Source organism: Nelumbo nucifera, chromosome 4 (genome assembly GCF_055504915.1).
Source record: "Nelumbo nucifera cultivar China Antique chromosome 4, China Antique-T2T, whole genome shotgun sequence".
NCBI lineage: Eukaryota > Viridiplantae > Streptophyta > Magnoliopsida > Proteales > Nelumbonaceae > Nelumbo > Nelumbo nucifera.
Window position 1 is genome coordinate 24,491,635 of NC_142652.1, and position 24,139 is coordinate 24,515,773.

Below are 24,139 nucleotides of genomic sequence, written 5' to 3' on the forward strand. Positions count from 1 at the left end.
AATGGGGTGGGTCCAATCGGGGCGTCTGACCACTCTACCAGGTGCTTTGACGGATGCAGACATTTCTAATTCGCGAAAAACTATATAGACTATCCAACTGTCAAGGATATTTAAGTAATTTTGGTCTAACTAAAGACAGCAACTAATAAAAGGGTGAAGGTGAAGAAAGAGGGTGAGAGGAGAGAGAACAGAACGGGCGTGATCCACAGACCCAAAAAAAAAAAAAAAAAAAATCTGAAAATGGCGTCTCTATCTTCCTCTCCTCTTGTTTCTAATCCTCAATGGAGAACCAATTCTCGGAGTTGTAGATTCTGCACTAGTCACTACTTCCTTAGAACCCCATCTTCTGTATTCCTCTCTTCTCGGAGGTGCCAAGGCCTGTCCCGGCCGATCATTACCTCCCAGCTCTGCACCCAAGAACTGGTGACCATAGACAGGTCTGCTTTGGTTGTCGCCGAAGCTTTCTCCGAGGAGCAGCTCTGGGCTGCTGCTTGTCTCCGTGTTCGGTCATTCAACGAATTTCAGGAGTCTTACGGTGTCCAGGTGAGTTTCCAATTGATTGATCTATTCGTTTTCTTTCTCGCTTCTTTTCTTCATGAATTTCTATCTATTTTGGTGATAAAATTGTAGTTGTAGCATTTGTTTGTTGGGTTATAGCTCTGGTTTTATATTTTTGTAGAGGTTTCGTGTTTGGGACGAAAGGTAGCTCTTTTGATTAATTTTGTTGGATGTTTGGTAGAGAAAGAGAGAATTAACTTTTTTTTTTCTTTCTTACTTTCTTTTTCTAAATTTTCTTGAATGCAATCGAGAGATGAAACTGAAATTTGTCTTGTGCATCTAAACTGAATTCAATCAATATGTCCGTCCAACGGTCCATGTCTGAAAAATGTTGCCTTCCTCTAAAGACCTCGTGAGAAGCTTTGTGCAATTGTGTTTAACTTAGTCTGATAATATTGAGATGATTTTTCTAAAATTTTATAAAAATGGCTTACCTTGAAAATCATTTCAGACAATATCAAATGGTGAACATCACCATTCTGGGAAACTAAATCCAAGAACATCAAAGGTGTGATAGCTTTAAAAATACATCTTATCATTTTTTTTTTTCTTCATGCTGAGGTTCCAAGCTTCCTTTCAACAAACTGCCAAATTTTTGACTGGTTTTTTGAAATGCAAATTCTTCTTTCTGCCCTTTTTATAATACTTATGATATTTATTCATTGTCAAGTTCTGTTAGGATCATAAGAGGTACTTGGCGGAGCGTGAGTTTGAAGCACTGAAGGAACGTATTGCTGGGAAGAGGATAGGATTTAGAAGGGTTTCTTGTATAAATGCTACGCTTCCATTATCAGAAACATCAAACTTTTCAGATGATCTGTGCTCTGCATGTAAGGTATGAATTCATGCCTGATATTACTGTAGTTTTCATCATGTGTAATATTCTTATGGGTGTTCTGCTGATTTCATTAGTCCTAGGAGCAGACTTAGTGATACCGTGTTTGATATGTTAAAATGTTATATAAAATTCCACTATAAAATTATATACTGTGTTTGATATGCTTACCCAAAAAAATCCACTACATAATAAAATCACTGTTCTCAGATTCAACTGGGCTTAGTACTGTTTGTCACTGGGTCATGGGTTGAATCAATCATCCAGTTCTACTATTCAACTTGCTCAAGTAAAACATTCAAAAAAAAAACAAAGAAAAATAGATAGGTGTTCTACATGATCTTTTAAAGCTATAATACATCAAAATAAGCATAAAATAATAAATTTAGAGGTTACAAAACCTATTAAGACCTGTTTTTTAGGGTAAGCTTGACAAAGTCAACATTTCTTACAACCAGGCAACTCCAAAATCATTTTGACTGCTTGTTCCAGTTCTGATGGTCCAATCATCCTGTCCAGTTCAAGTCTGAGAACATTGAATACAACATCAGTCGTAATTAGAAAGGGGGGACATAAACTAAAAGAAAAGCTGCAACCCTTAGGATTTCTCCATATGAATTGCGTAATCTAGAGGAATTTGAATGCTTTTTCAATATGATTTGGCATTGTCCTAGAATTTTAATGAATGCCTACTTGGTTTTGCATGTATTATAGCTAGAAAATTGCATATCACATGGATAATAGAGAGCAGATTGGGTGGCTTCTTTATAGTAGTAGAATCAGTTATTCTTTCCAAAATATTGTTTCTTTTTGAGAATGTGCCTTGAGGTTTAAGCTGCCTGTTAGTTTTGGCCATCTTCTTCTGCCTCTTAGGTGGCAAATTTCTCAGATAAGATTTCTACTTAGAAGAATTGTAAACATTCAGAACCATGCTCCTAATATATAAATTTTGTAGAATGTTCCCTTAACTAGATATAATTGCATTTTTTATTTTCAGAAACCTAGAACTGTTAGAATGGGTTAAGCTACAATCGTTACTGGTATAATGCAGTTAAATAGTTGTCTATGCCACAAGTTTTTGAAAAATTATTGTTCAGATTTTTGTCATGCTAAAATTGATTTCCATGGGACAAAAAAAAAAAAGAAAAACCTCCAAGATGTTCTTATCCAATTTGTTTTCTGTTGATTATCTTTCATAGTTTTCTGAAAAAGGAGAAAATCGCATTGTGGTGGGGACCCTTGATCTTAACCAATGTCTACGGCTTCCTGAGGAAATCACTGGGAAGAAGCCAGAGGTACATGTCTGGATTCTTTCTAACTGTATGGAGGTTACACTCATCATTTTTTCTTTTTTCTTCTCCATTTTTTTCCAGGAACCCAATTAATGCTTAGGCTATTCAATTAAATTATCTTTTTTTTTTACTTTCAAATTTGATAGAATAATGTGGGTATGCATTACCAGAGTAATCCAACTTATTTCATGTGAAAAGTCATGACATACATGCTAATAAATCAATTATTAACTACCAATATATCCACAACTGATGAATTTCCATAAATGAATAAGAATGATTAAGATCACAATCTGTTGCTAGCTACAGGCTGGTGTCAAGTCAGAGTCACCAGATTTTTTTATAGAGAAGTATAGACGTCAGTTCCAAATTGAGGTCCTATAGAACAATATGAAAAACCATTGATATCCACAAATCAGCTTTATGAAAAATTGTTAGTAAGTGAGGCTAACTTGATTTAGTTTCACAATATTTCCAGAATAATTGCTGAACAACTTATTGGGCTGTCTCCTTTATAAATTTTCTCCAGGTCTTACTTTTTGAGTTATTATGTTTGGAGCTCAGGATTACAAAAGTCTTCATGTCATAAAAACCTTAAGAGAAGTTGTAAATCAGGGAAGAAGGGTCTGAACACCTCTGTATTTGTAACAAGGCAACTGGAGTAATTTCTTTACACATCAGTGGAGTAAGTTATATAGTGATTGGAGTAGTTTTCAAGGATATGCTTGGTGTGGTAATCTAGCATTATCTGGTCAGGTTGTTGGTTCAGATCATTCAGCATGAGACCAGGCACTATATTTGATATAGGGTCTAAGATGATCAGTATCCATGGGGCATGTGTCACAAGAGGAAGAGCAACAACTAGAAATGGGAATGAGAGACTGAGGAAGCAAAATAGCCCCCTAAAGGCTATCCTTTCACAATAGAGAGACCATATCTTTGGCATCAAGGGAGGAAACAGATTTGCCAATTCCTTGGCAGGTAGTCTTGCAAGAAGAGCGCCTTGAGAACTTAACTATATTGGGGGATATTATTATCAGGTCGAAGGTATTGTTTGTTTTTTGTTACATTTTGTATTAGTAAACCCAATTGAGGTTTATGGCAGCCTCAAACTCTTTCTTTTTTCTTCTTTTTTGGTTTGTGTTCTGTAGTTTTGTACTTGCACTTTATTGTTATACTGCTACATTTAATACAATACTCTTACTGTTATCAATCAAAGGAAGCATGAAGATAAGTTTCATAGTGATGCTTTCTAAGATATGAAGTTCACTTTTGAAGATTTGAAAATCAAGTTGGAGAATTTGTAGATTTTTTTTTCCACATTGTGTGTCGCATCTTCATCTTGATATTCTTTTTGGACCTGGAATATAAGAATATCTGTGGCTATGATTCTTTTATGTCTTCCGTTGTTCATGTAAATGCTAATATTTGAATGGCATATGTTGCATATCCATCCTCCCATCCCCAGAAGAAAGAAAAGACACCAATATCATAATGGCATATTTTGCATATCCAGTGTCACATTAATGGTCAGCTTCTTTCATTTTAGGTGTTGTTGTAGATGACTTATTGTATTTGTTAATTTTTATAACATCAGCCTTGTTGCTTATGGAATTGAAATAATTTTTTCAGGGTATTGGAGCTGATTTAACAAGGGCATACCTCAGCAATGTATGTGTTGCCAAGGAGCTACATAGAAATGGTGTGGGCTATGCAGTTGTTGCCAAAGCAAAGGAACTTTCCCAAGAATGGGGTTAGTAATCTTTATAAAACTTTTTTCATTGTACACACATTTGATCTTCATGATCATTGTCATCATTACAATAATTGCACATTATTTTCATGCAAAGTGTATGCACTTTGCACATTCAACGTTGGTTCCAAATACATGCATATTTTGTAAGGAAGCTCTTGATTGGACACATCATACTTCAAAATAATGATTCCATAAATCTTTATGCCACATATGCATACACATGTAAAATGATAAGGTATTCAATTGTCTTTGTAGACTTTGCTTGCTTTGATGGGTTCTTACCACATGAAGGCCTAACATGGCAAGTCCCAGACTATCATGGGGAGTTCTCAGTGTTAGCATGCATTATAATATGGATTGACAGTAAATCAAAATTTTCTCTTGGAAACAATGTGATATGTAGAAATTGCAGAGATCCTACTCGGTTTCCATGTGTAAAATTTGTGTAGAGTTTATCCCAACATGTCAACTCTCTCCATGTGAGAAATTTGTATAGAGTCGATCCCAACATGTCAACTCTCTCCGTGCATTTGCAAGACCACCCTCTCATGTGGCAATTTGTAGTTGAATATGCTGTTGTAATGCAACTCAATTCAAAGGGTGGTATTTTGTGAGGATGAATCCAATTTCATGGTGGGATATGCCTTATATAGTTGTGTAATAAAACTGATGAATGGGCTGGATTGGCCAAGTTGTCATTTGGGGTGAGTGTATTTGCAGTCTCCCTTCTTGACTAGACCTAAGTCTGCTTAATTTTTGAGATTAAGGTCATTGGTGTAAGTGGTTTTGTTTTGGTTGGTTTCCTTTCACTCTTTTTAAGGCAATTTTTGTCTGTGCTTTTATTATTAGCACATACTTTTACCTTGGATGATGCCCTGATGCCTGCTTACTTTCGTGTACCTTTCATCTTTGGTTTGTTCCTTGTTGATTAAAAAAAATCAATTTATTTTACATTCTTTTTTCAGGTATAACTGATCTATATGTGCATGTTGCCATCGACAATGAACCAGCAAGGAAACTGTACATCAAGAGTGGTTTTGTATATGAAAATGATGAACCTGCTTGGCAAGCTAGGTTTCTGGATCGGCCACGGCGGATTCTGCTATGGACTGCTATCCCCTAGGCTGAGAAGTTGTAGTTCTGGGGTGAAGCCAAACTTCAACTGCACATTTTTTTTTTCCTTTTCCATTTGAAAGTGTAAAATGTATCCATGATCATGACATCATGTTGACCACCACGAGATTGTATTCGACATTTTATCAAACATAATATATGTCATCACCATTGTTTGACTGATTCCAAACTTCCGATTATAGCTTCTCAGTGAATGATCATCTTTGAATGCTTAGTTTATTATTCTTCTTTTATGGTTATGTTGACCAGTTTGTTAATCCAAATGCATGCAGAATCGAACGGCTGAGATCTCTGTCTGTCTAACCTGCATGCAAAGAGAATAATAGCAGCTTCACAGTATAGGATCTGAGACACCAACCTCTCAAACAATGTGTAAGAGAGAATAGCTTAATCTGATTAGAGCTAAGGCTGAGAGGATAATTTTCCTTTCTCAGTAAAAAGCCTATCTCATTGTGTTGAAGCACTTGGGAGAGATCCCTTATATGGTTGCTTCTCCAACTTTAAGTTCCTTGACATTAGGAACAAACTGTTAGCAGTATAACCAATTGAGATAAGTGTTCCTTAACATTAGAATCCATGCTCCAACAGATTTGAGACAAGTGTCTCATATTGACCAAGGATATAACCACTTAGTTATCCAGTCTATACCGGGTCAAATGGATATCCATTGACCCAGTGAGAGCTGGAATATGGATCCAAATAATCCAACCAACATTGGTATCTCCATGCATGGAAAAAGGTTTTGAATAAACAATCAAATAAATTTATTTTTATAGAAAATAAATAAATAAATAGGTAATTATTTAAAAAAGAATAATTGTGTGTGAGAGTGTTGCATGGAAATGACCATCAACTATCAACCATCAACATGTGGCTTGTCACATGGCCATTGGATATTCCTACATATTGAGGATTAAACGAGGGCCTATGACCACTCCACCATCACAGCTTTTGTCAATTTAACGAGATAGCAAGAAACTTCATACTTGTATTCTAGGTTCAGACCCCAGTCGATCAGTTATTGCTATCCATCCAATTAGTTGAAATTAAGTTTTATATACATGAATTAATCAGCTAACACCTAAGAATACCGCGTAGAATCTTTGTATATTTTAATTAACACAATTCAATACACTAATCCAATTTCTTGCACCGTCTCAGACTCAGAATATTTGCTTGTTTCCATAATTGTTCGTATGCACACATCATCTAATGTTGTTAATTAAAACAAAAATAATAAAGAATTAATCCAACTTACCTGAAAGCTGAAACTGAAGTTTGTATTGTCAAAAAGAATTGTAGAGCTACAGAACATTCATGGAAGTGTTATTTAATACTGATTATAATTAAATTATGACCTATGAAAGATTACTCATCGGAAGACCTATAATATCTTAAATTAATAATGTACCGTGTAAATAATACATCACATGACCTACTAAAGAAGTAAAGATCAACGCTCAATAACAATCTTAAACAAATCTTGTCTAGGGTTTGGAAGAAAATCCTTGGTCGTTAAGCCATTTTGGATTTGTGGGTGAGGCCTTTCAGTTGGAAAAATTGATTTATCAAAGTCAATTTTTTTTTCAAGAATTAGTGATTTTAAGGGTTTGGAGGATTATAGATTTTAAGATGTTTTTTGACACAAATAATATTGATGAACTAACCTATGGTTAGTTTTGCCTCCAAAATCTGGGTCGTCAGTGGTTCAACCATCTGATTTGAATGGAAACTAACCCATGGGGTCAGTCATCAGTGACATGAATCCTGTTTTGGCATTTCCTTCTGTCCACGTTAAATCATGAACGCTTAAAAATTGTCACAACATTATAACTGGCATTACATCAAATTAGGCTTAGTTTGGAAGGAGTACAAATATAAATACGTAGAGTGTAAAATCTTATATTTTATATTATTTTGTATGTATTTATACTGTATATATACTCCTTCCAAACTGAGCCTAGTAAAGCAGAAATCAGTATTAACCGTTTTCCTACCTTTTTCTGAGGAATTTGATCTTTCCAAATAGAAATTTTCACATGTAAGACATCTCTCCTATGCGAGGCTTCATTTGTGAGAATGTAACACGTGGCAAGTTTTTGGGACCCAGCGTACAGTGTATATGGTATGTGGTTAAACGAGGATTCTTGGGTCTTGCCCCACACCAAATTTAGGAAGCAAGTAAGAGGGAAACGCAAGCTTGGTGGAAGGGCAAGGGCTACCCTGTGCCCTCTCTCTCTCAAAGACGCACACCCTCCCCCGGGGGGCCCACACCCAGTTGGCCAGTTCTTGTTAATTCTTTAATTTACATATTTACATGTTAATTCTATTTGGCAAGAAGCTTCGTACTTGCATTTAGACGTGGCAAAAAGTTGAGGCAACTCGTGAACCCGAATCAATCCAACCCGGAAAAACAGGGTTAGGGTCTCATATTTAGTTATTCGAATGTGAAAGGGGCCGACTAATCCCAAAAAAACTGGGTTGGGTTGGGTCATGGGATAATCCGTTGATCCAATTGTTAAATTTAATTGGGATTATTTATGCATTGTTAGAAGTTTTCACTCTTTAATTTTTTTTTATTTAATCTTTACTTTTTATTGTTTACTCTTTCAATCCTTAAATGTTCAAGTTTTTTATTTTATATTTGGAATTTTAAGGTTAATTCTTTTAATTTTAACATTTTTCATGTAATTTTTCTTTATTTTTTTAAATTTCAATTATTTTTTGGGATGACCCGAATTGACCCATGGGTCAATCCTAACCCGAACATTTAGGGTTAGGGTCCAGCATTTGACAACCCAACCCGAAATTCAATCTGACCCAAAATCAACCCAAAGTAGTTTAACCCAACCCGAACACGATCCACCCAACCCAATTGCCAGTTCTACTTGCATTTCTAGGAAACTCAGTCAATACCTGTCCCGATCTATCAACAGATGGATGGTTCATGGTTATCCATCCAATTAGTTAGAAATTAATTCACTGATTCTTTAACACCTTACTTAAAAGTTGAAGCTGAATAAGTTTACATTGAAAAAGAATTGCAGAGAGACATACAAACAGTCATGCAAGTGTTATTTTAACACCACTGATTATAATTAAACCGTGAACTTTTTTCCATTTCCATCAAGAATCAAGATTACCTATCGGAAGTATTTATCAAAAAATAAATAAACCATCGGAAGACCTGCGACCTTACACTAGTGTTTTCAATTAATAATAGTATATGGTCTAATACAGCGGATGAACTACTCATGATGGATTAATACTCAACAACAATCTTCTCCAAATCTTGTTTAGTGCTATTGGGAAGAAAACCCTTTGATAATGGAGCCGTTTTTTTATTTGTAGGTGTTTGGTTGGTAACTTTGATTTATCAAAATCATTTTCTCAACAATCAGTGATTTTGAAGGGTTTCGAAATTGTTGCAACATTATTAGGGCTGCAAATGGATCGGATCGGATCGGATTTGATAAGGGCATATCCGATTCAGCTCGTTAAGAAAATCCGACTGATCCGAATCCGATAAGGATTCGTTGGATTTTTAAAAATATAATTTGAATTTGAATTCGAATATATTATCGGATATCCAATTCGATTAGAATTATATTTATAAAATAATTTATTATGATATTTATATAATATAATAATATATTCAAATATAAAATATAAAATATATTATATATAATTATATAAATAATATATAGAATAACCATATATAATATGTAAATAACATATAAAATATAATATTTCATAATTAACGGATTAAATCAGGTCACAGCGGATTGGATCTGCTTTTCTGATCTGATCTGATTTGTTAGGATCAAGAGGGATATCCGAATCTGCCTCTTAATGGATCGGTGTCGGATTTGGATTGGATCTGATCTGATTTATTTGCAGCCGTAAACATTATGGTTGGCATTACCTCAAATTGAAAAAATAAAGTAAAAAACAGAAATCAGTATTAACTGATTCCTTTCCTACTCTATGTTAGATTGGATTCCAATAGTGACAAAGATTTTAGGTGTCGTTGGCGTCTCGGTAAGGAGGGCTATAATCAGATCGGATGTAGGAAAATCCGATTTTGTTCCAATTATGGAAAGTTTGTATCTGATTCTAATCTGAAATCTAATCGAATTTAAAGATCTAGGTTTGAATTCAAATCCTAATGGACTTGGATCAGATTTGGATTTAATCTGATTCTACTTTATTTTTTTAATACAAAAAAATTAATTAATTTTTAATTTTTATATATAATAAATTAATATAAATATATATTGAATTTATTATATATATTTAGATTCATACATAATATAATATAATATATAAAAACTATAATTTTAAATATAATTATATAAAATTTATATATTAAAATAAATAAATATTAGAATATAATTGAATTCATATTTCAGTTAGATCGGATGGAGTCAAATCCAATTCTGATCCGATTGCATAAATACATCATCCAAATCCAAGATAATTGAATTGGGCCTTAGATTTCTGGGCATCATTGATAGACATATTAGTAAGTCTTTTATTAAGTAAATACACTTATCTGGGCAAGTGTTTCTTGAGTAGCATTTACCTGGATAAGTGCACTTGCCAATATTCTTTTTATTCTTAGGCAAAGTTGTATAATGACCGTTTTATTCAAAAAAGTGATATTATTGAATAGACAATATTGCCACTTCATGTATTAGCAGACAATATTGTCACATCACATTTTATTTTGTATTCATTGTCACATCACATATTAGCAATTTTCTGTATAAATGCATAAATGATTTACCTAAGTCTTAGGAAGGTATTACTTACCCCAAGTAATAAACCTCTCAAGAATCATTCTTTTTTCGTGGAATCAATTATACCAAAATACTAACACAAATTTATTTCTTTTCCATAGAATCTACCAATTTATCCACCCTACTTCCTAGGGAGATTGGCTTCAATCAGTGCAAGACTCATTCGAATACAATTTGAATAGCCTTTATATCCTTGCATTGAGAACATCTCCATACAAGTAATAAACCTCTCAAGAATCATTCTTTTTTCGTGGAATCAATTATACCAAAATACTAACACAAATTTATTTATTTTCCATAGAATCTACCAATTTATCCACCCTACTTCCTAGGGAGATCGGCTTCCATCAGTGCAAGACTCATTTGAACACAATTTGAATAGCCTTTATAGCCTTGCATTGAGAACATCTCCATACTTGTGTGCTTTATTTCATGGGGAGATATTCCCAATTCAAGGCTATAAAGGTTGTTAGAACGAGCCCAACTACAAGGTTCAAAATTTTGCAACGTATCAGTTCGTATCAACCGATATGTATTGTATCTTTGAGGGGTCGGCACGGGAAACCCTACAAAATTATTTGCATTATGTCTTTTCGTCGTGCCGACCCCATGTCGTGATTGTATCAGGGCATATCGTGAGCATATCGGACTTGTATTAGGGTGTACCGGGACTGTATCATAGTCGTATCAGGGTGTATTGGTCGATATAGTATGATTTCCTGTAGACAAAAAATGAATTAAAAATGCTTGAGAAAAAAGGTTTCTAACTCTCTCCAGAATCCTTCTTTCTCTCCCAAACTCACCAAATCACCCCTATACATTCTTGGATTATAAAATAAATATTTTTACAAAAATTACAAAAATAAATATTTTTTTCTATTTATTTGATAGTATGTTACAATGTTTTGTATTTTTTTATGCTTGGAAATGCTTATATATATATATATATATATATATATATATATATATATATATATACTCTCCTTATGTTTAAAATCCTATTTTTTTTATTCTTTAAATAGATCTATTTAGTATTTTGAAGAAAAATTAGAAAAACATAAAATAACAACAAAAAGTAAAATTTTATATTTTTGGTGTAATCTGCCCATGAAGAATAATTGTGTCATAGATCTATGAGTGATTTACCATATCCATAGATCTATTAAAATTTCTAGAATATTCATTTTTTTTATTTTTTGTAATTTTTGAAATAAAAACATTTATTTTTTTCATTTTTAGTGTGAAAAATATTTATTTTTTGTAAAAATGAGAAATAGTTGTTTTAAAACATTTTGTAATTTTAGAATAAAAATATTTTTTCTAATTTTTAATTCGTAGATATATTGAAATTTATTGTAAAATACTTCTTTTTTGTTTTTTGTAATATTTATTTTTTTTTCTAATTTTTGGTGTGATCTAACCATAAAATTTACCATGTTGTAAATCTATGGATGATCTATCACATCCATAAAATTATTTTTTTTGTTACATTTTATTTTTTAATTTTTTGTAATAAAAAAATAATTGTTTGAATAAGAAATAAATAATTGTTTAAAAAATTATATAAAATATTTCAATAAATAATTATTAAGCCTATATTTTGTAGTTATAACCTTATTAGAGAATACCCTTATGTTTCTGTATGTTGATTATGAGACATTTTTTCATAAAAATACTTCATTTAGGACATATATTTAATATTATTGATATATATATATATATATTTATGATTTATTGGAGTATCTATATTGTTTCCATGTATATATTAATTTTTCGTCAGTATCCCCCATATCCAATATCCAATACGTATATGTCGGTCGTTATGGCCTGTTATTAGACAGCTTTGGCTGAGATTTCGCATTTTTCTAACAGTAAGAAAAAGACGAGCCAAACAAGTTTGAGAAAAAGCAGCAGCAACTGAGAGATCAGATAGAATGCTAGTAAACGGGGAATGGAGAATGATGTTTCCCCGTGCCACAGTACTACATCTCACTGCTACTTGTTCAGACCATCGTCCTCTTTTGTTGAACTTAGTTGGTGACAAGGGGGTGTGCAGGAAGAGATTTAAGTTTGAGATGATGTGGACTAGAAGTAGACATGAACAATTTGAAGGAATTGGGGAAAGGAATACAAATGGGTCCAATGTTACAAAATCAAAAGAATGAGATTAGCTCTTAGTAAGTGGAATCGACAAGTGTTTGGTAATGCCTTTCGTCAAATAGAGGAAAAACGAAGGGAACTAACTGGAGACACTCCAGTGGAGAAGGAATTGGCAAGAGATGTTTTGGCGACAACGGTCAAGAGAAAACTGGTTGCGATTAGGTGGTCGAAACACGAAGTATCTTCATTTGTCTACGAAGGAGGTTGGCAATTGATAGATTGAAGAAGGAAGATGGCAGTTGGATTGATAATGAGGAAGAAATCAGAGATACTTTTGTGACGTACTTCTCAGACATCTTTACTTCTACCAACCCGGTCATATCATCTACACCAGAAGAAAACGAGGAGCTATGTAGAGTCCCCACTCCCCACGTACGAGGAGGTTAGAGATGTGGTCTTCCACTTCAGCTATTTTTTTCCATAAAACTTGGCACATTATTGGTTTTGATATACTTGCCCTAGTCCAATCTCTTTTTAATGGTGAAAATTTATATCCGGAAATTAACCTTACTAATATACTTGAGATTCCAAAGGTGAAATTTCCGGATTCAGTGCATCACTTTCGGCCTATTTATTACTCCTTGCAAATAGGCTAAGAGTGGTGTTACATAAAATTATTTCTCCTTGGCAAGCTGCATTTATTTGTTCCAGGTGATAATGTCATCATTGGCCACCAGGTTGTTCATTGTATTGTATGAAAAAGAAGAGGGGCAAACATGGAGTTTTTGCACTTAAAGTGGACATGGCTAAGGCTTGTGATAAAATGGAATAATGGAGATTTTTGTATGAACTTATGGAGGGTTTGGGGTTTTCATCTATTAATTCAAATGTGTATCTCCACTACAAGATTGGTTGTCCTTGTTGTTAATGGGGTGGAGTCCAATAGTTTTGAACCAACAAGAAGGTGATCCATTACCCCCGTATCTCTTTATATTGGGGATGAATGTGCTCTCCTTGATGATAGACAAAGCTGCTATTGCAAGGGGAATGTTGCATGGAGTAAGAATTGGTAGATGATGCCCGGTGGTATCTCACCTTTTATTTGCCGATGATCTTCTTCTCTATATGAGATGAATGAGGTGGTTAATGATGGAGGATGATTTGACTTGACCTACTGAGATGACGATACATGGACCTGACTCAGCACGAGCAACAGCTCAGTAGCCTGGCTTGACCGCCACCAAGTCACAAGTCTGTAGAACAGCTCGCTACGTCACAGCTCTCTATAGAGGGAGCTCGCTACAGCGCGAACTCCAGATCCCCCGAGCTACTAAGAAGGGAATACTCCAAAATTATTTCAACTTGCGAGCTAGGGAAACCAGCTCGCTCAGCACCTAGGCAGAAGAACTGCCCCAAAGACCAACCTTGATGAGGGTCACCTCAAAGTACCCCTAAGAGCTTGCTACAAAGTAGCTCGCAGCAAGGATAGCCCGCTACGAAGTAACTTGCGATTGTGATGCGACGCTCTCAGGAAGCTTCCATCTGACAAGACCGTACTCGTCAGACTGTGCCACGTCTCTCGATTGACAGCGCAGTCCCTGCTCGATTGACAGTCTGCCCCACGTCTCTCGACAGTTGGTGGCATGCCTGTCCCTTCGGAGACGTGTCATTCAGCCAAGCAGGCAGTACGTTGTAACGATCACCTGCGCAGCCCTGGCAGGTAACGGCTGCGGCAGGAGCCCAGTGGCGGTTACACCTGATTTGACAAGAACGCCCCTATAAAAGCCCTTAAAGCAGAGAGACAGGCTCTCTCTCTCGGATTTAGATCTGAATTTGCACTCTTACTTGCTCACGAGCTAATCTCGAAACGTTGTGATCTAGCGCGATCTACACTCTTAGCCTTTTGTATTCTCTCTTCTACCTCCCCAGCGTTCTGACTTAAGGTTCGGAGTATTCCCGCCGGGCAAATCCCCTGGAATCCTTCTTCTTCATCTTCTCAGGTGCCGTTCATTGCCAACAAGGAGCCAGTCAGTAGCCAGGTAGGAGTGACCGGATCGTGCCGCATCATTTGGCGTCGTCTGTGGGAATCGCTTCTAAAAGCCTTCCTCCAAGCTTTTATAGCACTTTCTTCCAAAAACTTAGTATTCTTCATGGCTTCTTCCAGCAATGTCGGACGTGGCAACAACCAAAACGCTTATGGGGAGCAGCCCCAGCTTCCTACTGTCTGCATTGGACAGTTTACCATCCCCTTCACCATGAACGGAGTCCCCTGTTTGAATGCACCTCTTACAGTGGCACCCACCATTGCTCCGCTCCTTTCTACAGTAAGAGCAACCTCTGTTGGACCCTCAGTTGTGCCCCCAACGGCCAACCCGAACCAACTGGAGGACTTAATGCAATGCATGCGGGCCATGCAGGCTCAAATGCAACAGTTCCAACAGTTTCAACTCTACCAACAGCAAGTGTTGCATTAGGTTTCCTAGTACTAGTACCAGCAGCCGTTTCCCTCTCTACCTCAGGCCCAGATATCACTTCCACCTCGGCACCTGGCCACGAAGCAGGCCAATCCAACCCACCGGAGTGAGCGGCCTCGCCGGGGAGAAGCCTCCCAGGTCCAGGATCCAGCCAAGAGCCACCCCTCTTCCCATAGCAATAAAGAGAGGCCGGCTGCCCCCTCGGCACCCTCCTCGCAGCCTGTGGGTGGGTCAGGGGCCTCTCACCCAACAAAGCCCGTGTCACTACAACCTTCGTAGTTTGAGCTCCCGTTAGTGGACAACCCGTTCGAGGTCCTAGCAGCGGGCTACAGACAGGGCCCTTCGGTCCAGAGTCATCACCAACAGTCCGAGCCTATCAAGCTCGGCAACACCGAGGCATCGAGCACCAACACCGAACCAGCAAAGCAGCAACGAAGGCGCAGGTGAGCTCGCCGAACTTCTTCCAGAGCCTCTCCCGAGCTCAAAGGAAAGGAGGAGGTATGCTCGGCTGAAGTGAAAGCTACCCCCCTCCTCTCGGTTTCTTCCCCGTTATCTCCAGAACTCCTTGTTGTCCCCATGCCAAAGGATTTCAAGCTCCCTCCTCTAGACAAGTATGATGGGTCTTTCGATCCAATTGACCATGTGGACGCCTTCCAGTCCCAGATGCACCTGGCACGGGCCAACGAGTCCTGCATGTGCGTGGCCTTTTCCACTACTTTCAAAGGAGTGGCCCGCACCTGGTACCGAAACCTCGCGCCCGACTCGGTAAGAAGTTGGGCGCAGCTCGTGCGGGTTTCACCTCCCACTTCGTCACCAGCAAGAGATGCCTGCGAACTCAGGAGAGCCTCCTCGGCATAGTGCAAAAGGAAGGGGAGTCCATCCGGAGCTATCAAGTGGTTCAATGACACTTGCTTGCAGATACCTAACCTGGATCCCGCAGTTCGCCTCACAGCAGCCAAGCGAGGTATCACCCATAAGGAGTTCAAGTGGCACATAGTTTTCAACCAAACCAAAATTGTAACCGAGTTCCTTAAACTCGTGGATCGGTTTATTGGGACTGAGGAGGAGATCAACCAGAAGGGCGAATAGGCCCCAGAAAAAAAGAAAGAGGGAGCCAGAACCCCCGTCTCAAGGTGACAGCAGGAAGAAGGACATAGCTCGGGGGGCAAGGCTAGTTCAGCCCTCCCGAGCCCCAGCAGCAGAAAGGGAATACATGCCCCTCAAGACAAAACGGGTTGAGATCCTCATGGCGATCAAGGATGCTTCGTACGTGAAGTGGCCACCTCGACTGAAGGGCCACCCCTCGGGGTTACGGACCACGAAATAATCCCGCTTCTAGGCGGGAATCTTATTCGGTAGCTCATGCAAGAGCTTATAGCCGTGGCGGGGAGAGAGGTAGTAAAAACGCCGCTCCGGTGGAACCCCAAGAGTGGCATTTTTTATACAAAGAATGGAGGCAAAGATGTCAAGGTCCAAAGGAAGACAATACTCATAACACAAAGATATAGTCCCAACTATGTTCCGAATGGCATTGTGATGGAGCTGATCGATGGTGACGTTAAAATGGTTTAGCACCTCCACTAATAAGGGGTGCAAAGGGAGACGCAGGCCAGCTTCGAACTATTCCTAGAAGATAACTATGTCATTGGGACCATGCTCCCAAGGGAAGTTGCCAGTGGGGAGGCTGTAGACCAGGTCCCCAGGGAGGTGAAAATAGCGGATCAGAGACCTATGTCTCTCTGCCGTCATGGAGGAAGGGTCGAAGGTGTCAGGCTCCCTCCCCCGAGAAGTAGATGCTACATCACCGGAGGTCTCCCGATCCTCCGGGACCTGCTCCCAAGCTCCCCCCGAGCTCAAGGGAGCATCGACATCCTTGTTATCGCCCCGATGGTAGGTGTGGTATGGGTACCCAGACATGGTTGGAGTGATTGGGACTCACCAGAGAAGACGAAACGGAGTAAACTGAGAAACTCGGGTAGACTAGACGAATGCGCGACCTCAGAATCTGGAGGCAACAAAATGGCATGGAAGGGAATGAGGCCCAGGGGTCCTCCTATTTATAGCCACTGTACCCCCGAATCAACGGCCCAGGTCGAAGTAGATATGACGACTCATAGTCAAACTGACCGCACGCCTTCTGAAACTGAAATGTGACTGGCTGCATGTATCCCATGATTGGGGTAGTGACGGATGCACGAGAAGACGAAACGGAGTAAACTGAGAAACTCGGGTAGACTCAATGAATGCACGACCTCAGAATCCGAAGGTAGCAAAATGGCATGGATGGGAATGAGGCCCAGAGGGTCCTCCTATTTATAGCCACTGTACCCCCGAATCAACGGCCCAAATCGAAGCAGATCTGACGACTCGCAGTCAAACTGACTGCACGCCTTCTGAAACTGAAAAGGGACTGGCTGCACGTATCCCATGATTGGGGTAGTGACGACGGCACGACATCCAGAGTTAAGAGCTGCTTCAGCACGTTTTCGATATTCGAAAAGTAAGAAAATCCCCTGATTCCTGCGCAGCCATTTAATATGAGCAGTCAATCAAGTTTGTGTTTCGGTCAAATCAATCCGTCACACTCCATGAACTCCTCGCGCTAAGGAAACACTCTTAGCTCGAGGAGTGGGGGGCAATTGATGAAGGATGATTTGACCCGACCTACTGAGATGATAACACGTGGACCTAACTCAGCACGAGCAACAGCTCAGCAGCCTGGCTTGACCGCGACCAAGTAACAAGCCTGTAGAACAGCTCGCTTCGTCATAGCTCTCTATAGGGGGAGCTCGCTACGGCGCGAACTCCAGATCCCCTGAGCTACTAAGAAGGGAATAATCCAAGATTATTTCAGCTTGCGAGCTAGGGAAACCAGCTCGCTCAACACCTGGGCAGAAGAACTGCCCCAATGACCAACCTTGATGAGGGTCACCTTGACAAGACCGTACTCGTCAATCCTGTAGAACAGCTCGCTACGAAGTAACTTGCGACTGTGATGCAACGCTCTCAGGAAGCTTCCATCTAACAAGACCGTACTCGTCAAACTGTGCTACGTCTCTCGACTGACGGCGTAGTCCCTGCTCGATTGACAGTCTATCCCACGTCTCTCGACAGATGGTGGCATGCCTGTCCCTTCAGAGACGTGTCACTCAGCCGAGCAGGCAGTACGTTGTAACGATCACCTGCGCAGCCCTGGCAGGTAACGGTTGCGGCAGAAGCCTAGTGGCGGTTACACCTGATTTGACAAGAACGCCCCTATAAAAGCCCTTAAAGCAGAGAGATAGGCTCTCTCTCTCGGATTTAGATCTGAATTTGCACTCTTACTTGCTCACGAGCTAATCTCGAAATGTAGTGATCTAGCGCGATCTACACTCTTATCCTTTTGTATTCTCTCTTCTTCCTCCCCAGCATTCTGACTTAAGGTTCGGAGTATTCCCATCGGGCAAATCCCCGGGAATCCTTCTTCTTCATCTTCTCAGGTATCGTTCGTTGCCAAAGAGGAGCCAATCAGCAGCCAAGTAGGAGTGCCCACATCGTGCCGCATTAGTTAACATTTTAGCTGAATTTGGGAGATGTTCTGGACAGGAGGTTAATTATGGAAAGTCAAGTTTAGGTGTGGTGAGACTAGGTCAACGGGCAAGATGCTTGGGGATGCCTCTTTGTATTGGACATCGAAGGTCTGAAAGCTACCAAGAAGTTGTGGATAGGGTAAAGACAAGACTGAGTGGCTGGAGGGCAAAATGTTTATCACAGATGGGGGGAACAGTGTGTTGTCAGCTTTGCCTGCATATACTATGCCAGTTCATTCCTTGCCAACCCAGACCTGTTCTATCATTGAAACCACTATGAAATATTTCTTTTGGAATGGACATTCAGGTCCAGGTACTGATCTGCTATGGCAGAAAGCTTGTAGGCCAGAGAGATGTGGGGCATTGGGTATTCGGAAGATGAAATTATTCGATAATGCATTATTGGCCAAAGTTGGTTGGAGACTTATGACAGAGAAGGAGTCCTTCTGGAATAAACTGTTAATAAAGAAATATGTTAAAGGCGTTGATTTCCTAACAGCCTCTGTGGGGAGTAGCAGCTCACCTTTTTGGAAAGGTCTCTGTAGGACCCGTAATCTATATTACAAGGAGGATGTTGTAAAAGGGTGGGGAATGGGCTTACTATCAAAATATGGGTGCCAGACTTAGAAGGTTTTATACTGCAGAGGCCAACAGAAGAGATTCATGATGGGGTTTCTTATGTTGCTGATCTTTTTACACAAAGCGGTTCCCTCCTGACGTTCAGCAAGCTATTACAAGAATTGGATTACCAAAGTATACCTCACAAGAAGATGAGTGGATCTGGACTTATGAGAGGGGTGGAATGTTAACTGTTAAATCAGTTTATAACTTGTTGATTGGGAGTTGCATACATGAACAAGTTATGTGGAGACTGGTGCAAGGGTTAAATTTTACCAAAGACAGATGGTGGGGACAACATGTTGACAGGAGGTGTGCTTTTTGTGCACAAGAAGAAGAAACACTTGAGCATTTATTTTGGTGGTGCAGTTTCTCTGGTTTGGTAGTATCGGTTGGAGGCCAGATGGGGTGAGGGAGAACACAATTGCTGAATGGTTAACAAAAGTGTTCAGCGAGTGAGTCTAATAGCAGAAGTAGATGTTTTATTTTATTGTTGCGGTCGCAGACTCTAGTAATATGGATGATTTGGCTAGCTAGGAATGATGTTATGTTCAATGGTGTTACGAATGTACCAGAACGAGTAATTGATAAAATAAGAAAATTTAGGATGGAGTTAGTGGGGCTACAAGCACATGTAGGGGGTGGGTTACAGGTTCGGTATGAAGAAGACAGACAAATTAGCCAACATTCGGACGTGAGGAAATTTTTTGATGGTTCATGGAGCAGCGGCTTGTGTAGCAGTTGATGGCGATGGATGTTTCATAATGGCTAAATCATGTTTAATGCTTGGAGGGTGACGGAGGATGATTTGACCCGACCTATGAAATGATGATACGTGGACCTGACTCAGTACGGGCAACAACTCAGCATCATAGCCTGATCACGGCAAAGTAACGAGCCCATAGAGCAGCTCGCTATATCATAGTTCGTTGTAGGAAGAGCTCGCTACAACACAAGCTCTGGGTCCCCCGAACTACTCAGAAGGGGATACTCCAAGATTGCTTCAGCTCGCGTGCTAGGAAAATCAGCTCGCTCCAGCCCCCAAGCGGATAAGTCACCCCAGAGAACAACCTTAGTAAGGGTAACCCCGAAATATTCCTAAGCTCGCAACAAAGTAGCTCGCGAATGAGTGGCGCAGACGTTTCTCAGGAAGCTTCTACCTGACAAACCGTACAAATCAGTCTGTGCCACGTCTCTTGACTGACGGTGCAGTCCCTGTCCTTTCGACAGTCTGCACCCACGTCTATCAGCAGGCGGAGGCGTGCCTGCCCCTTTAAGACGTGTCACTCATCCGAACAAGAGTTACGTTGCAACGATCACCTGCGCAGCACTGGCAGGTAACGACTACGGCAGGGGCCCAGTGGCCGTTACGCCCGATTTGACAAGAACTCCCCTATAAAAGACCTTGAGGCAAAGGAGAAGACAAAGATTTTTTCTCAGACTTTGGAATACTTCCGAACTCTCATATTTTCGACTTGAGTCTTTACTTGCTCGCGAGCTAATCTCTCGAGCATAGTGATAAAGCGCAACCTACACTCTTAGCTTTCATACTCTTTTTTCTCCTTCCCCAACATTCTGACTTAAGCTTCGGAGTATTCCCACCAGGAAAATCCCCAGGAATCCTTTTTTTCATCTTCTTAGGTGTCGTCCGTTGCCAACAAGGAGCCAGTCAGCAGCCAGCTAGGAGTGCCCGGATCAAGCCGCATCATTTGGCACCGTCTGTGGGAAACGCTTCTAAAAGCCTTCCTCTGAGCTTTCACAAGTTCCTTCTTCCAAAAAAAACTAAGCATTCTTCATGGCTTCTTCCAGCAATGCCGGACGTGGCAACAGCCAGAACGCTAGTGGGGAGCAGCCCCAGCTTCCTACTTTCTGCATTTGACAGTTTACCGTCCCCCTCACCATGGATGGAGTCCCTAGTCTGAATGTGCCTCTTACAGTGGCACCCGCCATTGCTCCGCTCCCTTCTACTATAGGAGCAACCCCTACTGAACCCTCGGTTGTGCCCCCAGCGACCAACCCGAACCAACTGGAGGACTTAATGCAATGCATGCGGGCCATGCAAGCTCAAATGCAACAGTTTCAACTCTACCAATAGCAAGTGTTGCACCAGGTTTCCCAGTACCAGTACCAGCAGCAGTTTCCCTCTCTGCCTCAGGCCCAGATGTCACTTCCACTTCGGCACCCACCCACGAAGCAGGCCAAATCAACCCGCCGGAGTGAGCGACCTCGTTGGGAAGAAGCCTCCCAGGTCCAAGATCCAGCCAAGAGCCACGCCTCTTCCCGTGGCAAGAAAGAGAGGTCGGCTGCCATCTCGGCACCTGCCCCGCAGCCTGTGGGCGGGTCAGGGGCCTCCCACCCAACAAAGCCCGTGTCACCACAGCCTTCAGAGTTCGAGCTCCCATTAGCAGACAACCCGTTCGAGGTCCTAGCAACGGGCTATAGACAGGGCCCTTCGGTCCAGAGTCGTCACCAGTAGTCTGAGCCTATCGAGCTCGGCAACACCGAGGCGTCGAGAACCAACGTCGAACCAGCAAAGCAGCAGTGAAGGCGCCGGAAAGCTCGCTGAACCGCTTCCAGGGCCTCTCCCGAGCTCAAAGGAAAGGAGGAGGTGTGCTCAGCTGAAGTGAAAGCTACCCCCTCCTCTCGGTTTCTTCCCCGTTATCTCCAAAACTCCTTGTTGTCCCCATGCCAAAAGATTTCAAGCTTCCTCTTCTAGACAAGTATGATGGGTCTTTTGATCCAAATGACCATGTGGACGCCTTCCAGTCTCAGATGCACCTGGTACGGGCTAGCGAGTCTTGCATGTGTGTGGCCTTTTCCACTACTTTCAAAAGAGTGGCCTGCACCTGGTACCGGAACCTCGCGCCAGGATCGATAAGAAGTTGGGTGCAGTTCATGCAGGTCTTCACCTCCCACTTCATCACCAGCAAGAGATGCCTGCGAACTCAGGAAAGCCTCCTCGGTATAGTGCAAAAGGAAGTGGAGTCCATTCGGAGCTACATCAAGTGGTTCAATGACGCTTGCTTGCAGATACCTGACCAGGATCTCGCAGTACGCCTCACAGCAGCCAAGCGAGGTATCACCCATAAGGAGTTCAAGTGGCACGTAGTTGTCAACCAACCCAAAACCGTAACCAAGTTCCTTAAGCTCGCGGATAGGTTTATTGGGACTGAGGAGGAGATCAACCATAAGGGCGAACAGGCCCCAGAAAAAAAAAAAAGAGGGAACCAGAACCCTCGTCTCAGGGCAACCGCAGGAAGAAGAAGGACATAGCTCGGGGAGTGAGGCCAGTCCAACCCTCCCGAGCCCCAGTAGCAAAAAGGGACTACACGCCCCTCAATACAAAACAGGTTGAGATCCTCATGGCGATCAAGGACACTCCATATGTGAAGTGGCCACCTCGGCTGAAGGCCGACCCCAGCACCTGGAATAAAAATTTGTATTGTAGTTTTCATAAAGACCACGGTCATAGTACCGAGAGTTGTAAAAACCTCCGCGATGAGATAGAAGAGCTCATCTGTCGCGAATACTTACGAAATTTTGTACAAAATAATAATAATAAAGCAGGTCGACAGGGGGAGCAAGGCAGAGACGCCCCCGAATCCAGCAGACAAGCAGACCAACCGCAGAAGCAGCCCCCCGAAGAGAGACCAGTTTAGGGGATCATCCACGTCATAGTCGGAGGATCGATTGTGGCGGGTTGCACTTCAGCAGCAGCTCGCGCGTCAGCTCGTGAATCCGGTAGGGAAGAGCAGAACCCTCCAAAACGGCCAAGGACAGAAGACTCCATCTTCTTCACAGAGGACGATGCACGCAGGGTCCACTACCCTCATGACGATGCGCTTGTCATAAAGATGAGGGTCAACGACATCGAAATCAAGCGAGTCCTCGTTGATTCAGGCAGTTCGGCGGATATCCTCTTCAAAGCAGCCTTCGACAAACTCCAATTTCAGGAGAGCAACCCAAAGCCCACAAACACTCCCCTGGATGGCTTCAGCGGAGAGGAAGTCCGGCCCCTAGGAATAGTAACAGTATCTGTGGAAGTCGGCACTTGGCCTAGCATTGTAAGGCTCAACCACGACTTCTTGGTGCTCGCGACCCCCTCCCCATACAACGCCATAGTAGGTCGGCCGATTACCCATGCCTTACGGGCTGTGGTGTCCACCTACTACTTGGCCATGAAGTTCCCCACAGACTTCGGCATCGGGGTAGTGCGGGGTGACCAGATCGAGTCCCGCAAGTGCTATGTTGCCGCCCTCAAGGGAAAAGTTAAGGTGGCCGATGACCTCGAGCTGGAGCGACCTGCGGAGCTAAGCGAGGAGCGAGTTGCGCCCACGGAGGAGACTGTCTCCATTCCGACCTCAGCAGAGGACCCTACCCGAATGCTTCAAATCGGCGCTTTCATCGAGGAGCCCCAGCGGTCCGAACTGGTACGCTTTTTACTTAAGAATTTAGATGTTTTTGCTTGGTCCGCGGCAAAAATGCCCCGCCTAAACCCTGGCATTATAACTCATAAGCTTAATACTGATCCTGTAGTTAGGCATGTTAAGCAAAAGAAACGCAACCTAGCCCTAGAGCGGTGGAGGGCAGTCGACGAGGAGGTCGGGAAGTTCCTTGCAGCTGATTTTATCAGGGAAGTCCATTACCTGAGCTGGGTGGCCAACTTCGTTCTGGTGAAAAAGGCTAATGGTAAATGGCGCATGTGCGTCGACTACACCGACCTAAACTGAGCTTGCCCAAAGGACTGCTTCCCACTCCCCAGGATTGACCGCCTAGTGGACGCGACCTCGGGGCATGAGTTGATGAGCTTTCTAGACGCCTACTCGGGCTACAATTAGATCAGGATGGACCCAACAGACAAGGAGAAAACTACCTTCATAACCGAGCTTGACCTGTACTGTTACAAGGTCATGCCCTTCGGGTTAAAAAATGCCAGGTCGACCTTCCAAAGACTTGTAAATAAACTGTTCGAGCCATTAATTGGCCAAAAAGTGGAATGTT

At 41.4% G+C, this 24,139-nt stretch overlaps 1 protein-coding gene across 3 annotated transcripts; it reads left to right on the forward strand.

The window, feature by feature from the left end:
- Positions 1-157: 157 nt before the first annotated feature.
- LOC104603058 (Acyl-CoA N-acyltransferases (NAT) superfamily protein) lies at positions 158-5,744 on the forward strand. Of its 3 annotated transcripts, none has more exons than XM_010266986.3 (5): positions 159-543; positions 1,238-1,393; positions 2,593-2,688; positions 4,318-4,438; positions 5,407-5,744. In XM_010266986.3, the coding sequence occupies exons 1-5, from the start codon at positions 241-243 to the stop codon at positions 5,562-5,564; spliced, it is 834 nt and encodes a 277-aa protein (XP_010265288.1). In that variant the 5' UTR covers positions 159-240; the 3' UTR covers positions 5,565-5,744. The 3 variants fall into 3 exon arrangements, with proteins under 3 accessions (XP_010265289.1, XP_010265288.1, XP_088760043.1); XM_088903917.1 differs by having other exon boundaries at positions 163-543; positions 2,593-2,694; XM_010266987.3 differs by lacking the exon at positions 2,593-2,688 and having other exon boundaries at positions 158-543.
- Positions 5,745-24,139: the final 18,395 nt, after the last annotated feature.

Bases quoted from the DNA above. Each gene is read 5' to 3' on its own strand.
- LOC104603058 (XM_088903917.1), top strand. From the start codon at position 241: ATGGCGTCTCTATCTTCCTCTCCTCTTGTTTCTAATCCTCAATGGAGA. The intron at 2,695-4,317 runs GTCTGGATTCTT...TAATTTTTTCAG, and splicing joins GGAAGAAGCCAGAGGTACAT to GGTATTGGAGCTGATTTAAC. The intron at 4,439-5,406 runs GTTAGTAATCTT...TTCTTTTTTCAG, and splicing joins GGAACTTTCCCAAGAATGGG to GTATAACTGATCTATATGTG.